Source organism: Scardinius erythrophthalmus (assembly GCF_964197995.2).
Source record: "Scardinius erythrophthalmus genome assembly, chromosome: 13".
In the NCBI taxonomy this organism is placed as follows: domain Eukaryota; kingdom Metazoa; phylum Chordata; class Actinopteri; order Cypriniformes; family Leuciscidae; genus Scardinius; species Scardinius erythrophthalmus.
In genome coordinates this window covers 26,860,396-26,875,047 of record NC_138233.1, presented here as the reverse complement: position 1 = coordinate 26,875,047, position 14,652 = coordinate 26,860,396, and the positions used below count along the sequence as shown (strand labels likewise).

Genomic DNA, 14,652 nt, shown 5'->3' with positions numbered 1-14,652 from the left:
TTGAACGATGAAGAGCTGTAAGATCCCAGTGTTAGACAGCAGAGGACGCCAGCAGCATCACGAATCACCACATCTAACATCAGGAGGACGGTGATCCGTCAAACATCACAGGCTCACAACAATAATCACAATGTAAATCCTGTCCTGTTCTTCTAATGTCATGCTGCTTGTGAAATGAAGTGCTTATCCACTTACACACCTCTGAAATAACCCACGCATGTAGCACTTCAAACCTCAATAATCTCACTGTCAATAAAGGTATAATAGCCTACCAGAGGAATGACACACATCAAGCACGAGACTATAGGTCAGAAAACACACCAGTCTAAACACTGCCCGTTCTCGATGAATAACTCAATGCCAAATTATAATTGAGTCACCGAATCCGAGAAAAAAACAATACATTGTCTATGTTGTTGGTGACAAAATAAATGGCGGAATTATGAAATATCTGTCAGGAGTGTAATTCCTCCCAGCTTTGTGGTTTCAGAGTCTCGTGGCAGGGTCCTTCACTTCAGAGAAGATGAATCAACAGTGAATCATTGAAGAGGAGGAGAGAGAGAGGGACTGGGGGAGGAGGAGAGGCCGGGGGACAGAACTTTCTCTCAGGCATGTGTGTATAAAATCACTTCAGTCAGTCACTCAGTCAGTTTCATCGACACTCACCTGGATATCAGAGCACGCGCCCGCGCGCGGTCACCCGTCAACTGTCAATCACTTCACGAGCTCACTTTCTGCTAGAGACTTTATTTAGGCTACTGTGTTTATTTACTTTTTCTTTTTTTTTCTACATTCACACGACAGGTATTTTATATATTTCTCTTTTTATAGCATTCCAGGCACGCGCAGACTAATCCAAGTTTGAAAAAAAAAAAAAAAAAAAAAGCTTTGGGAGAGTTTACTAAATCAGTTTTTTTTCCGGCCCACGAAAACAACAGGGTTCATTTTATTTCATCAAAAACTCCTTCAAAACCTCAAGAAGAATAAACGGATCAGAACGGGAATAGAGCATTTTTTTTTTCAATTAAAATGCGTCGCTGGAAAGGTAAGTGATGAACGACTTTGGCTTTTCACAGTTAATTTTGGTAGTTGACAATTATTATTATTGTTGGATAATTATGAAATATAATTATTTAAATATAGGCTAATTGTTTGTTACTTTCGGAGCTTTAAAGTCCACAAGTCTGTGTGTGTGTGTGTGTGTGTGTGTGTGTGTGTGTGTGTGGCCTATGTTTACTAAATTTGTTTGCAAGGTCGCCAGAAGGAGAAAATAGAGTGAATGCATCTTTAGTTTTCTTGCGCATGTGATACTGTTTTCTGTTCTAAAAACAATTTCAAAAGCTCTCAAAGATTGATTCCCTGAAAGTCTGCTTTTGAGAGGCCTAAGCATTCAGTGCAGCAAAATAAGTCAATTTCGTTTAAGCAAGTTAACGAAACCTCTTTAGCTCGGAAATAGCTTTGCTTATCGTGTAAAATAATCGATTAAATTGTTTCTCTAAAGGTCAGTTATTTTTATTTGCATATTTGCTATATGTTAAATCAGTGAAACTTTAAGTTGACGTGATGACGTGTAATAGGAGATTTTCAGATTAAAATTACACTTTAAACAAGAGTGTAGTTACATGACTAGCCTAAAGACATTTGAGTTTATCCAGTTTCTTGTGAATCTCACAAAACACATTACATGATACAGAAAGTGAAGATGGATTATAGAAATTACACACTGTAAAAAAAAGTTACATTTTTAAGTACAATCAACTTGGATGTTTGAGTCATTTCAACTTAAATGACATGAAACTGACATAAAAGATGAATTGAATTGCTTATCTTATTTTGATGAGTTAAAACAATGTAAAAACATGTTGTCATAACATATCGATCATATAATTTTTACAGTGTCCAGAGATTGTTTTGTTCTAATAAGTTAATTATAATATATTTCTTTAAAGTAGGTAAAAAAAATTTCACACTACAATGACTTTTTATAACAAACTATTACAAAGTATTTTCAAAAATATCAGTATCAAACTCAAAAACATGCTGGTTTCACAGTGAGAACATCTCAATAGAGGTGATGTTATTCCTAAACCCAAACTCTCACACAAACCTGTTGATTTCTGACGATTTGAAGCCTTGAGAGCCTTTCAAATAGAAGACTTCTTCAAATGTCCTCGCACGCTCATTTTTGTCACGTTTCACCACATTTCCATAACTCTGTTCCCCACGAGCATAACCAAACCTGTGCACACGCACATACTAACACTACAGTTATGCTTCTTGTTCTCAAGTGCATGTGGTTCATAGGGCAAGCTCGCCCCTGTCTTGTTAACCGACACTGATATGAGAAAGTACATGATTCATGTTAGTCAGGGTCTAAACACACAAACCCACACACATACACACCACCTGTCTTCAGGGAGCCTGTGAAAAGGAGGAAGAGTGTGTGACGAAATGATGCGATTTACGCCTGAACAAAGCAGCAGAGCAGTCTGTCACGCTCACACACACACACACACACACATTCTCTTTTTCCATGTTACAGTTCAGTTTGTCCCACATGCACGCTTGCCCCAAATGCATATACACATGCATCTATCACACACAGCCCAAACTGCCAAATACACTCAAACTCACACAGATGGTTTCAGAAAAAAAGAAGCCCCAAACCATTAACATGTCACAGCGCCCCATGCATTTGCATTTTAATCCATGCAAAGATGCGGACAAGACAGTGGGTTTTTGGGGAGGAGAGAGAGAGAGAGAGAGAGAGAGAGAGAGAGAGAGAGAGAGTGTATAAGCGAGGTAGAGGGATGAAGAGCTTCAGGAAGTGCAGGGCTTAAGGAGAAAGAGAGAGATGGAGTGATGGAGGAAAGGAAAGAGGGTTAACACAGCCCAGATTCCCTCTAAAAGAAAAAGGAGAGAGCGAGCACAGGGGAATGATATAAAATGAGTTGGTCACGGTTTGAACAGTTACACATGCTGTTTACATTTTTCCCAAATTAACATGGCCCCTCGCTTCACCAAGCCCCTTTCTCTCTCCCACTTCTTTCTTTCTTTCCATTTCTTTCTTTCTTTCCATTTCTTTCTTTCTTTCCATCTCTTTCGTTCCATATTTGATCTTCTAGATTGGACGTGCAGATAGTTGCTCTTCATTTTGTTATATTTATTTTCAAGAGCGGGTCGTTTTGGGCGACGTTAAATGAGAAACTTGAGTCAGAGAGATGGGGAAATGGTGAGGGGTGGGGGGGGGGGATAATTAAAAAAAGCAAGAGAGAAAAAAAGGAAAGGTAATTACAAAGTGCACCCGAATTGGACAAAAAAAAAGCATGAGAAAAAAGATCAGAGATGTGAGGAACGTGCAAAGGGAAAAAGTGAGGGTTTTTGTTAACGCTGGTTTTATTGTCCATTCCTGCTTTGTTCTGAAGCTCCTTGGCAAAGCCGACAACGTTTCAGGCCAACTTCCATCGATTTAAATTTCAAACTAAGTATCCTCGGGGAGATTGAGGAGTGTATGTCCCCTCGTAGAGATCACGGAGAGCAAGTGTGTGAACGAGCGAGTGAAACCTGGTTTGATGTATCTAGAAACGATTGACGTCCATCATGTATGTAACGGATGCATTTATATTCTAACATCCTTCTGAATGCCCTGCATGTTAGTTTATATGTGTGTGTGTGTGTCTAGTCAGTGAAGGAATGCACGTTTGATTGAGTGCAGACTGCACATAAATCTCTTCTTTAACTGTACACAGACACACAACATGACCCTGACCCCCTTCACAAACACACACACACTCGCTCATGAATATGAAAGACTAGCCTCTTTGTGCACTGAACTGACCAGCCCATCATATGGGCAATATAACTTTATATGATGTGATAGAAGGGAACATGTTTTATGATATTGCACCATAATGCTGAATTCTTGGTATTGTTGACTGGAGCCTCTAAGACTCGTCTGTTTAGTGTTAACACAGAGGCAACAAATCAGTCAGAAGATGGAAGGCGAGAGGCTACGTGTGCATGTGTGTGAGACGGAGAAAGACAGCGCAACTGACTGATATACCGATTTGACATCATATCATTGCTGCCAGCTGTAGACTCAATGCAAAGACACACACGCGCACACACAGAGAGAGAAAGAGAGAGAGAGAGAGAGAGAGGGATCTGTCCTAATGAAAGCCGTGGTTATTCAATAAAGTCGCGGGGGATTTGTTTCTGGGGTTATGTAAATATGCCAGTGCTCTGTTTTAGAGCTGTTGTGCTTACATCCAAATAAGCAATAAGAGAGAACAACATTCTTCATGTGATTCTCGATAATATCTATGCCATGAGAAAAACCTAAAAGTCAACAGAGAGTTAAATTGTTTGCTAAGAAACATCTCTATTGTTATTGCTCAAATGTATGGATCTAGGAATTAACCGCTGTGATGTCAATGTTGAGGAGATTTGTGATCAGATTTACGGTGACAGTCATCGAATTACTTTTGTACAGGCAAATCCCACTAATGTTTTCTTTATAATTATGGATATCATAATAATGACGTTATTATGTGGCGCCTTTACTTTGACAGGAAAGAGAAAAAACTAGATCTCTTCAATATCGAGATCTTCTCCAAGAAAAAGTCCCTTGTAATCGCATATGTTTCAGAGTCCTCAAAAGTCTCTCGAAGCCAAGATACCAAAGTCTGCATTCATAATCTCAATATGAACTCAAATATTTTGTATCAAATTCTAATGTCAGACATTATTTTAAAGCTTTAAGATTTTAAACTCTTAAAAATAAATGTTCCAAAAAGATGTCATTGGTTCAAAAAGAACATTTTAATAACCCAAAATAACTTTTTTTGTGCGATGGAATGTTCTTCGTGGAACCATCAGAGCCATAAAGAACCGTTATTTATATATTGTACAATAACAATTGTCTATCACTATTACTCCTCGGAAATATAAAACATTTGAGTCCATGTTAACGCTTTAAAAACATCACAGAGAATTCCACTAAGTCTCCTGAGCTCTTAAAGAGAAACCTTGGAGCAATAAAATGTTCCTCGCGGTACTCTTATCCAGTTATTTGTTGGAACGAAAGACAATTATAATAAGAATAAGATGTCAGTCAGTATTTATAAGACTTTAATGGATGATGTTGGTGGATCTATTCTCTTATGTTACTATAACACACAGATTCAATATCTGATGTTTTCAATAAGCCGATTATGTTGGATCAGGATTTTGGATCCATCTGAGATGCACTGCTGAACTCTTCCACTCCCGACTATCTTCCTGAAAGACTTTGACGACTATTGTGACCTTGGGTTGAGGAAAAGTTGTGTCAGGAGTGTGTGTGTGTGTGCGTTTCAGGTAGCGTTTTAGATGAGAATTCTTCCCTCTTGAAGGAGAATGAGTGAATTAGAGTTGAAAGAATGGGAGAGGGAAAAAAAAGGAGAGGAACGGAGTTGAAAAGAAAAACTGGCAGGGCTAATCGAGGTTAATAAGCTGTTGTTATTTTGGCCGGGGGCAAAAAAGAGATAAACCACTTTAAAGAAGGGTAGGAAACATAGGCGTGTGTGTGAGAAGCGAAAAAACTTGACAGGAGGAATATGAGGGGAAGGAGAGAGAAACAATGTGTGACAGCGAGACAAACGTGTGATCGTGATGAAGAGAGCTGGGAGAAGAAAGGATTGAGAAAAAACGGGGATGATGGGGGGGGGGTTCAAGACGAACAGAGATAAAAAGGAAAAGTAAAGGGGAGGAGGTGCACATATTTCACACCTGTTGAAAACACAATGCCTCAAACAAGTAATTACACATCTCTGCCATGTTCCTCTGAATGCTTAACACAAAAAAGAAAAAGAACAGAGACACTGGGCGAGATGTGTTTGGGCCGGATGACTCCCTGAGGCTCACACACACACATAATAGGAGCACTGTGTGACCCTTTTCGAAGTCCGAGGTTCATTCTCATTTGCTCCCATTTTCCCAGCGTGATTTCTGAGGACACTGGTCTAAAAGGGTCTCTGGATTGGCACATTTACACACCCTCACGCACAACACCAAATGTAACAAATGCACTGGTCTGTGTACAGGCATGTATATACACATAATCCAAAACAGAAACCTACAAACACACTCCAAAACAAAAACATGTCCCAGAGTAGAGGACCACACACACTCACACCCCTGAGCTCAAAAAAAAAAAAAAAAAAACCTACACACACAAAGTACTCTGCTATTTGTCAAATGATAAACCTATAGATGGTTGAAAATGATGACTAAATTCATTGACACTTTCTGTTTGACAAACGTTATAGAATATTTAAAGGGTTAGTTCACCCAAAAATGAAAATTCTGTCATTAATTACTCACCCTCATGTTGTTCCAACCATGTAAGACTTTCGTTCATCTTCGGAACACAAATTAAGATATTTTTGATGAAATCTGACAGAATTCTGACTCCTCCATAGGCTTCCAGAGGGACCGAAACTCGCCGGCCCAGAATAGTTATTAAAAACATTGTTAAAATAGTCCAAGTAACTACAGTGGCACTACATTAAGTATATCAAGCGACGAGAATACTTTTTGTGCGCAAAAACAAACAAAAATAACGACTTTATTCCACTATTCATTTCCTTCTCTCTGGGCCTCGTAGTGTTTTTGCGCTGCTGTGTGTCTGTGTTGCACGTCATCACGCATCAGACACATGACCAGCTTCGGCCAATAGTGAGCCTACGTGATGGCGTGTAACACAGACGCGCAGCGCAAAAACACTACGCGAACCAACTAGAGGCTCAGAGAGAAGGAAATGAATAGTGGAATAAAGTCGTTATTTTTGTTTGTTTTTGCGCACAAAAATTATTCTCGTCGCTTGATATACTTAATGTAGTGCCACTGTAGTTACTTGGACTATTTTAACAATGTTTTTAATAACTATTCTGGGCCGGCGAGTTTCGGTCCCTCTGGAAGCCTATAGAAGAGTCAGAATTCTGTCAGATTTCATCAAAATATCTTAATTTGTGTTCCGAAGATGAACGAAAGACTTACATGGTTGGAACAACATGAGGGTGAGTAATTACTGACAGAATTTTCATTTTTGGGTGAACTAACCCTTTAAAGGCATTTCAAAAAATATCTCAGAAAAGTTAGGTTAGCTCTGCAAGCATATACTATTTTAGGGCTAGTTCACACAGAATGCTAGCCTAGAAATCTAGACGCACCCTAGCGGCAGCAAAATGTATTTCGCAGCCAGGTACGTCTAGCAACTCTCAATAAACCTTCTCGCTGCAAAAACCCAGATTGGGTCAGGCCAATCACGTTGTGTATAGAGTAGGCGGGGGCGGGCTTAACATACACGACAGAGTTGCGACGGTTACCTGGCTGCTGCTACTTGAAAACAAAGAATGGCGGCTGCTGATGGAGAACAACGGTCTTTCGAATCGGCTTTGGCCGCGACTCTGGAGGACTTGGAGTTAAGTTTTTCTTTGAGAAAAGAGCAAAGAACGGCACTTAAGTAATTCTTAAAAAAAGGAAGATGTGTTCGTCGTTTTGCCGGCCAGATATGGCAAAAGTTGAATCTTTCAACTAAGCTCCGCTGTTGGGAAAACACTCTGGTTGGTTGAAGCGCTGTCCTATTGCGTGCAGAGGGAATTTGAAAGACAGCCGTTTATCCCGCCCCTCGGATTGAGCCGTGACTATGGTGAGTTTCCAGACCTAACATCTTGATGTAGGTCTGGCTTGCCAGGCTAACAGAATGCAGTTTTGCTGTTAAAAACACGAGTTCAGTAGAATGAAAAAAGCGAGCGAAAACGCAAGGTCTAGAGACGAGTTTTTAAAAACAAAATTTATGTTGTGTCATGCGAGACATTTTGTGTATATTTGAACTGACTAGCGTAGCATACAATGGTCAAACATGTCCGTCTGGCACCTGTTTACATTGCGGAACAATGGAAAAGTAGCGAAATTGAAATTAAGTGAAATTAAAAAATGCATTCCGTTTGAACGTTAAGACATGTCCATTGAACGGTTCTTTGAGGAACTGAAAATGGTTCTTTTATGCGACACTGCTGAAAAAAAAAAAAAACCTTTTGGAATCTTTAGTGTTATTTAATTACAACTTGCTTTGAAGTTTTTGTTATTTATGTGTTGAGTAGACTTAAAGCTACACTGTGTAGGATTTTCTCCCATCTAGCGTTGAAATTGTATATGACTACCAACTGAATATTACTTTCTAGCCCCTCCCATTCCGAGGGCGTTTTACTCCTACGATGGCCGTATTATTTCAAATCTGCCGGCAGTCGCGAGTAATCTCCCCCTCGCATTCGTCACGGTGCCACTGAGTGTAAAAATGCGAAAGGCGAAGCTTGAAATTCCAGGTATGTCCCTCTTTGGCTAATGTATTTTAAAGATGGAGGCGCAACATGGCTGCCGCCATTCGAGCGACTCGCTCGTATGTACTCTAAATGGCAGATTCTACACTTACGGGAATACTTGATTAGTTGGTAGAAGTAATTACACATTAATGAGAATGTATAATTTTTAAAGAACAAAGTGTTTTTTGCTAAGAACCAACTTAAAAAATTATACCGTGTAGCTTTAAGGAAAATGTTAAGTATGGATAGTGTTCTAATATACGTTTGGGGCCATACTGTAAAAAGTGATCAGTTGACTTAACTTAAAAAAAAGTGAGGAAACCCATTACCTTAAAATGAACTAAACTTAATGCGTAATTGAAAAAATTAAGTTATGTGGAATTGTCAAGTTGAAGTTTCTCCACTTTTTTAAAGTCAACTGATCACTTTTTTACAGTGTATCATAAATAAATAATAAATAAATCTCATTAATGATGAAACAGAAACAGATAATTTCTTCCGTATCGTGACGTACATCTGACTGAAACGAATTATCAAAAAAAAAAAAAAAATGTAGGGTGGGGGCTCACCATAAGATTGGGTTATGATATTTTGATTAAAAATTATTTTTCAAAAAAGAAAGAAAGAAAGAAAGAACCATATGCAATAAGATCAATAAGATGATCAATAACATGCCAGGGTGAATTTTCATTTCATGCTGAATTTAATGCATTAAAATAATGCAGTAAGGGGACATTTTATCAGTAAAGATAAATGAAAACATATCGGTATAATATACTGTATGTCAGATTTATTTCAACCTTTTATGGCCCGCTCCAGTATGAACATAAATCCCTTTAATATTCCTGTGCAGAACTTCTCTCTCTCTACAAACAAACTGTACCAGAGGCCAGTAGCAGAAGCAGTGCCAGACATATCCGCATGAAATTGTAATCTCTATAATCAAAGTATAACATAAAACCAACTGTTTAATTCTGAATACCTCAAAAGAATTAGTTAAAACCACTATATTACAAAAATGACGCACCATAATCTCTGTGAACTCTTATAAACCAAACATTTATTCAGAGCTGATTACAGACAGATTTTCTCTGCTTCGTGTTATTCCTCAAACAAAATCACAGTCATATTCGAGAAATAACAAACTTATTACACTGTAAAAAATTATATGATCGTTACATTATGACAACACGTGTTTTCACTCGTCAAAATAATTTAAGCAATTTTCAACTTTTTTATAAGTTATACAAGATTCAACTCATCTTTTAAGTCAGTTTAACGTAATTGAATTTGAAATGCCTTAAGTTGATTGTACTTAAACATTTTGAAATGGCAAAATGGAACCAAAACAAGAGATTTATAGACATTGTATCGTCAATTGTGCATTTTCACGGGACTTCAATGCCTGTTTTCACTGCTTTGTATTCCAGTTGCTGAGGTTGCTGTGCTGCTGTTTTTGGTGGGGTGTGTTCAGGCGCTGGACCGCACACTCATGCTGTCCAATGAGAGGAGCTCGATAGAGAGAACATACGAGCTGACCAAATACCTGGACCACCAGCTGAAGGAGATCAGAGACACCTACGTGAGTCACAATCTGTTTGTGTGTGTGTGTTTTATCAGTGTGTGGCGATGAATGACGTTTTTGTTTATAGATGTTTTCCTGTGGATGCTCTCATCCTCACTCTTTTTATCTCTTTTGCTTCTTCCTTTTGTGATACATGCTCTAGTTTTATCATTTGTTTCTAGTATCTCGTAACTGACCTAACTTTTGCCAGCTAATAGTGTATAAAGACCCTTTTAAATGGTTTGATAGTAGTTTTGTTAGCTGTGTTTATGTGTTTACTTGCTAATGAAACAGTTGGGGTGGGACACACATGTCCTTTTCATATTACCTAGTCCTTAAAATCAGCATGAAATGAAATTCACCCATTTTTCTATATGTATATTATAAATCTTAACGTGAACAATTAATCTGTGCATACGTTTAATTTTCTTCCTGTGAAAACGACAGACTTCTCCCTGGTGAACCATGCAGGACTTCTCATATCATTTAGTTGATTAAACTCGTCCCTGCATGCTCACGTTCATCTGCCTCCACTTTTGAGTGCAACACCCAATGCATTGAACCAAGTGACCAAGTTTCTTTTTCAATATCCTATTTCACTCGGATGTGCGTCACAATACAGAAGAAAAGATTTGTCACTACTTCCATTTCTTCGCAACTTTAAAGGGATAGTTCATCCAAATTATGAATATCCTGTCATTACTAACTCACCCTCATGTTGTTCCAAAACTTTTCTTTCTTCTGCGGAACATAAAAGAAGATATTTTGAAGAATGTTGGTAACCAGACAGTTTTTGGTTACCACTGACCACAAAATAAAGAAAGTCGTAGAGGTTTGAAACAACATGAGGGTAAGTGATGAGAGAATATAAATTTTTAAACAACAAACATGCCAACTAAACAAAAACAAACAACCAGTATACCATGACTTGCTACTTTCTAGTCAGAAGCAGATGGTATTAAAGGGATAGTTCACCCAAAAATGAAACATCTGTCATCATTTACACACCTTCAGGTTGTTCCAAACCTGTATGAGTTTCTTTGTTCTGTTGAACACAAAGGAAGAATGTGGGAAACTTAACAGTTCTGAGGCACCATTGACTTCCATAGTATTTTTTTTTCCTACCGTGGAAGTCAATGGTGCCTTAAAGCGACCCAGTAACAAATTTTCTTCAAAATATCTTCCTTTGTGTTCAGCAGAACAAAACTCATACAGGTTTGGAACAACCTGAAGGTGTGTAAATTATGACAGAATCTTCTAGTTCACACTCTTAAAAATGTAGGAGAGCAACAGAATAATATTTTGGGTTCCCCAAAGAACCTTTCAGTGATCAGTTCTTAAAATAATAATATTTCAATAATCTAAAGAACATGTCCACGATAAATAACATTTTCTGCAATGGAAAGTGTTAAATGTTCCTCATGGAACCATCAATGCCAATGAAGTACCTTTATTTGCAATTTTGATTTCATGGGGTCTTGAAGTGCCTAAAAGGACATCTAAAACCTGACAGAATCAGTGTAATTGTTTTCTAATATCTCTCCTCATCTCTGGTCCTCAGCTGTCGTATCTCGGGCCTCCATTCAGTGATCCCGGCTTCTCTCCTCCACGTCCCAACAGCTCCTCTCTGTCCGTGCCCAGTGCAGCTACACGCGTGGACTTGTGGCGCGGGCTGGAGAACGGTGCCCGTCTGGCACAGAACCAGCGGGCGTACAGCATTCTCCTGTGTGCCGTGAGGGAGCTGGCGCGCTCCACCCTGTGCCCGTACCTCCAGAGCTCTCTCCTGCACTTCTGCTCCGGCCTCAGCGGGTTACTCGGCTCAATATCCGGCCTGATGAACGCCCTGGGCTACACCAACCTGCCACCCTCCACGGGATACGCTACGCCCGTTCAGGGATACGCCCCACCCTTGTCGTCACAGTTTCAGGGCGTGAGCGAGAACAGCCCCGCCCCTCTACGGAGTTACGTGCCTCGAAACAAAGGCGCTCACACCGCCTCCGGTGTGAGAGAGGGAACGACTCGGGCGGATCTCAAGCGGGATAGAGAGAGGGAGAGGGGGAGGAGAGGGAGAAGGAAAGAAGTAGAGAGTTGGGTCGCCAAAGAGGAGGGAGAGAAGGAGGAAGGAATGGAGAGATGGGGGAAAAGGAGAAGACTGCTGAGCATGGAAGAGGAGAAAATGATCAAACTGAACAACATGAACTACACCACTTTAAAAGTTGGAGACGGATACCGAAAGCAGCCCCTACTCTTTTCCTCGCCATCCCTCCATCCTCGTCGATCTATCCGTTCCCTGCCGTCTCGCCACGATGGTCTCTCTCCTCTCTCGCTCCTCTATCAGTACGGAGGGCCGGCCACTGAGGTTCACGCTTTGCTGGCGGCCCCTGTGCTGTCATCACATCCCTATCCTAATGACTTCTCCCGGAAAGTCGAGGGATTTTGGGTACTGCGGGAGCTGCAGAGCTGGCTGTGGAGATCCGCGAAAGACTTCACCAGGCTGAAGAAACGGCTACGCGCTTGAGAGAGAACAAAGGCTCGGGTCTAAAACCTAGTGAGCTGCCTCGCTGCCTTCTAACAACTTGCGGTCACATTAGCGAAATTTCATGGACAAAAAAAAGGTTGTCTATTGTCAATAGTGTAGCGATGTATGAAGGACAGCTCACACAGAAGACACTTTCAGACCTAGCAGTTTTCTGCAAACCACATGAACAACTAGAACCTGTTGCATTTATGCAAAATTCCCAATTGCATGGATTCCTTTCGAAATGACTGGATTTCACCCACAAAAATATGCCGAACAACAGTAAATGTGGCGTACAGCAAGGATGATTGAAGCCTTACAAATGAATGATTCCAACAGAGTTTGATAATAGCTTGTTGCTAAGCAAACAACATGACACTCCAATCAGAATATAAAGCACAAAATGCGCACATTTTAGGTAAAATAGTCAGGCATGCAGTTACTGTGAACTTTTGATACTTTTTGACATTGAATGAAACATACATGTTTTAATTGATATATCTAATGCTTCAGCCACCATGTTTAATTTATTTTTTCACTAGGCTTTTAGCAATGCATTCTGGGATTGCCTTATTTGCGAAGGATAGATGCAATGCTGGTCAAAACCAAATGTCGTCCATGTCAGGAGCTTGGATATGATGCCTTAAAATGCAGCCTGTGGAAGCAGCTCACTAGGTTTTGGAACAGAGCAGAAGTGTGTGTGAAACAGATTGATTCATGCTCTATGGATGGGGATCTAAGGACTTCAGATGGTCACGCTTTGCACTAAATCACCAAACAGAAAAGAGCCGCCAGTACGTTACAGACAAAGGGAAGAGAGCGCTCATTGAGAGAGCAAGACGTGATTCAGCAGAAGGAAAGTGAATCATGTTTGGAGTCATGCAGTAGTGAAAGGGTCAATGGGCAAAGTGGAGGAAATGTGGCATAACTAAAGAGACAATGGAGATTTTTTTGCTGCCTCACAAACTGAGTCAGTAATGCCTCATTGACACTGACTCGTCTTTTTCCAGACACACACAAATACACACCTACACATTTGGAAACAAGTGCACAAATCTGATGCTCAGATGGAAGTGACCATGAAAGTATATTATTCAAAAAGGTTTCTAAAATTTTTGGGCATGGTACCATGGTAATACTGTTTTCTAGAAATGTACAATGAGAATAGTATGGTGATTTTTGTAGACACATGCAGTACTATGTAAATACCAAGGTACGTGAATGTGGTAATCATTCAGTACCATGGTATATATCAAAGTACCACAGTATTACTATGTTTTTTGGCATGATACCCTGATAATACTGTGTTTTCTGGAAGTATAGAATGGTAATACCATGATATTTTTTGTAGGAAAATGTGGAGTACTATGTAAATACTATGGTATGTGAATATGGTAATCATTCAGTACCATAGTATTCCCATTTTAAAGATAAAAGTATTCTTGAAGGTTCATTTGGGTATCAGGGAAATACCAGAGTATATAATATATGGCATTTACATGATACTCCAGTCATACAAAAAAGCACAAAAAGTACCATAATGTGACATTTTTGTGGAGAACATGTAAATACCATGGTATTTCAGTACCATAGTATTTGATTTTTAACATAGTTTCATGGCAATCAGTCAGTACCAATGCTATGTTTTTTGACAAGGCATACCATGGAACTAATTGAAATAGGATTTAATATAAATTCCACTGTATACAAATATGATAGTCATACAGTCCCATAATATACTATAGTATTACCATTCTTTCAACATGTTACCACCACAGAGCTTTTTTTTAATAGATAAGGGATTCTACAAACATGAAAATGAGAGGGTGTATAAATATGAGTGTTTGTGTACAGTCTGTACATTGATTTCTGTATGTGTGTATATGTCTGTTATATTTATTTAATACTATTTATTTCTCTGGGGTATGACATTATGATGTCACGTGTTTTTTTTGAGAGTACAAAAGACCTTTACTGACTATACTTTGGGTGTGTGTGTGTGTACTGTTACCCCTTGAGGAAAAACCAGAGGGACTGGGAGGATAGCGAGTTTTATTCGTCTGTCTGAGCGAAATTTATGACCACTCCGTTCTTTCATGTAATCCCACATCCTCTCATCCCTCTCTTCCCCTCTATCTCTCTCTCACGCCTCTCCTCTTCCCTAGCGCTCACCTACTGACACACACACACACACACACACACACACA

At 39.5% G+C, this 14,652-nt stretch overlaps 1 protein-coding gene across 1 annotated transcript; it reads left to right on the top strand.

The window, feature by feature from the left end:
• The first annotated feature begins 898 nt into the window (after window positions 1-898).
• Window positions 899-12,577, top strand: clcf1 (cardiotrophin-like cytokine factor 1). Its single transcript, XM_081382627.1, has 3 exons — window positions 899-1,045; window positions 9,794-9,945; window positions 11,489-12,577. Exons 1-3 carry the CDS (start codon window positions 1,030-1,032, stop codon window positions 12,443-12,445), a joined length of 1,125 nt encoding a protein of 374 aa, XP_081238753.1. The 5' UTR covers window positions 899-1,029; the 3' UTR covers window positions 12,446-12,577.
• The last annotated feature ends 2,075 nt before the right edge of the window (window positions 12,578-14,652 follow it).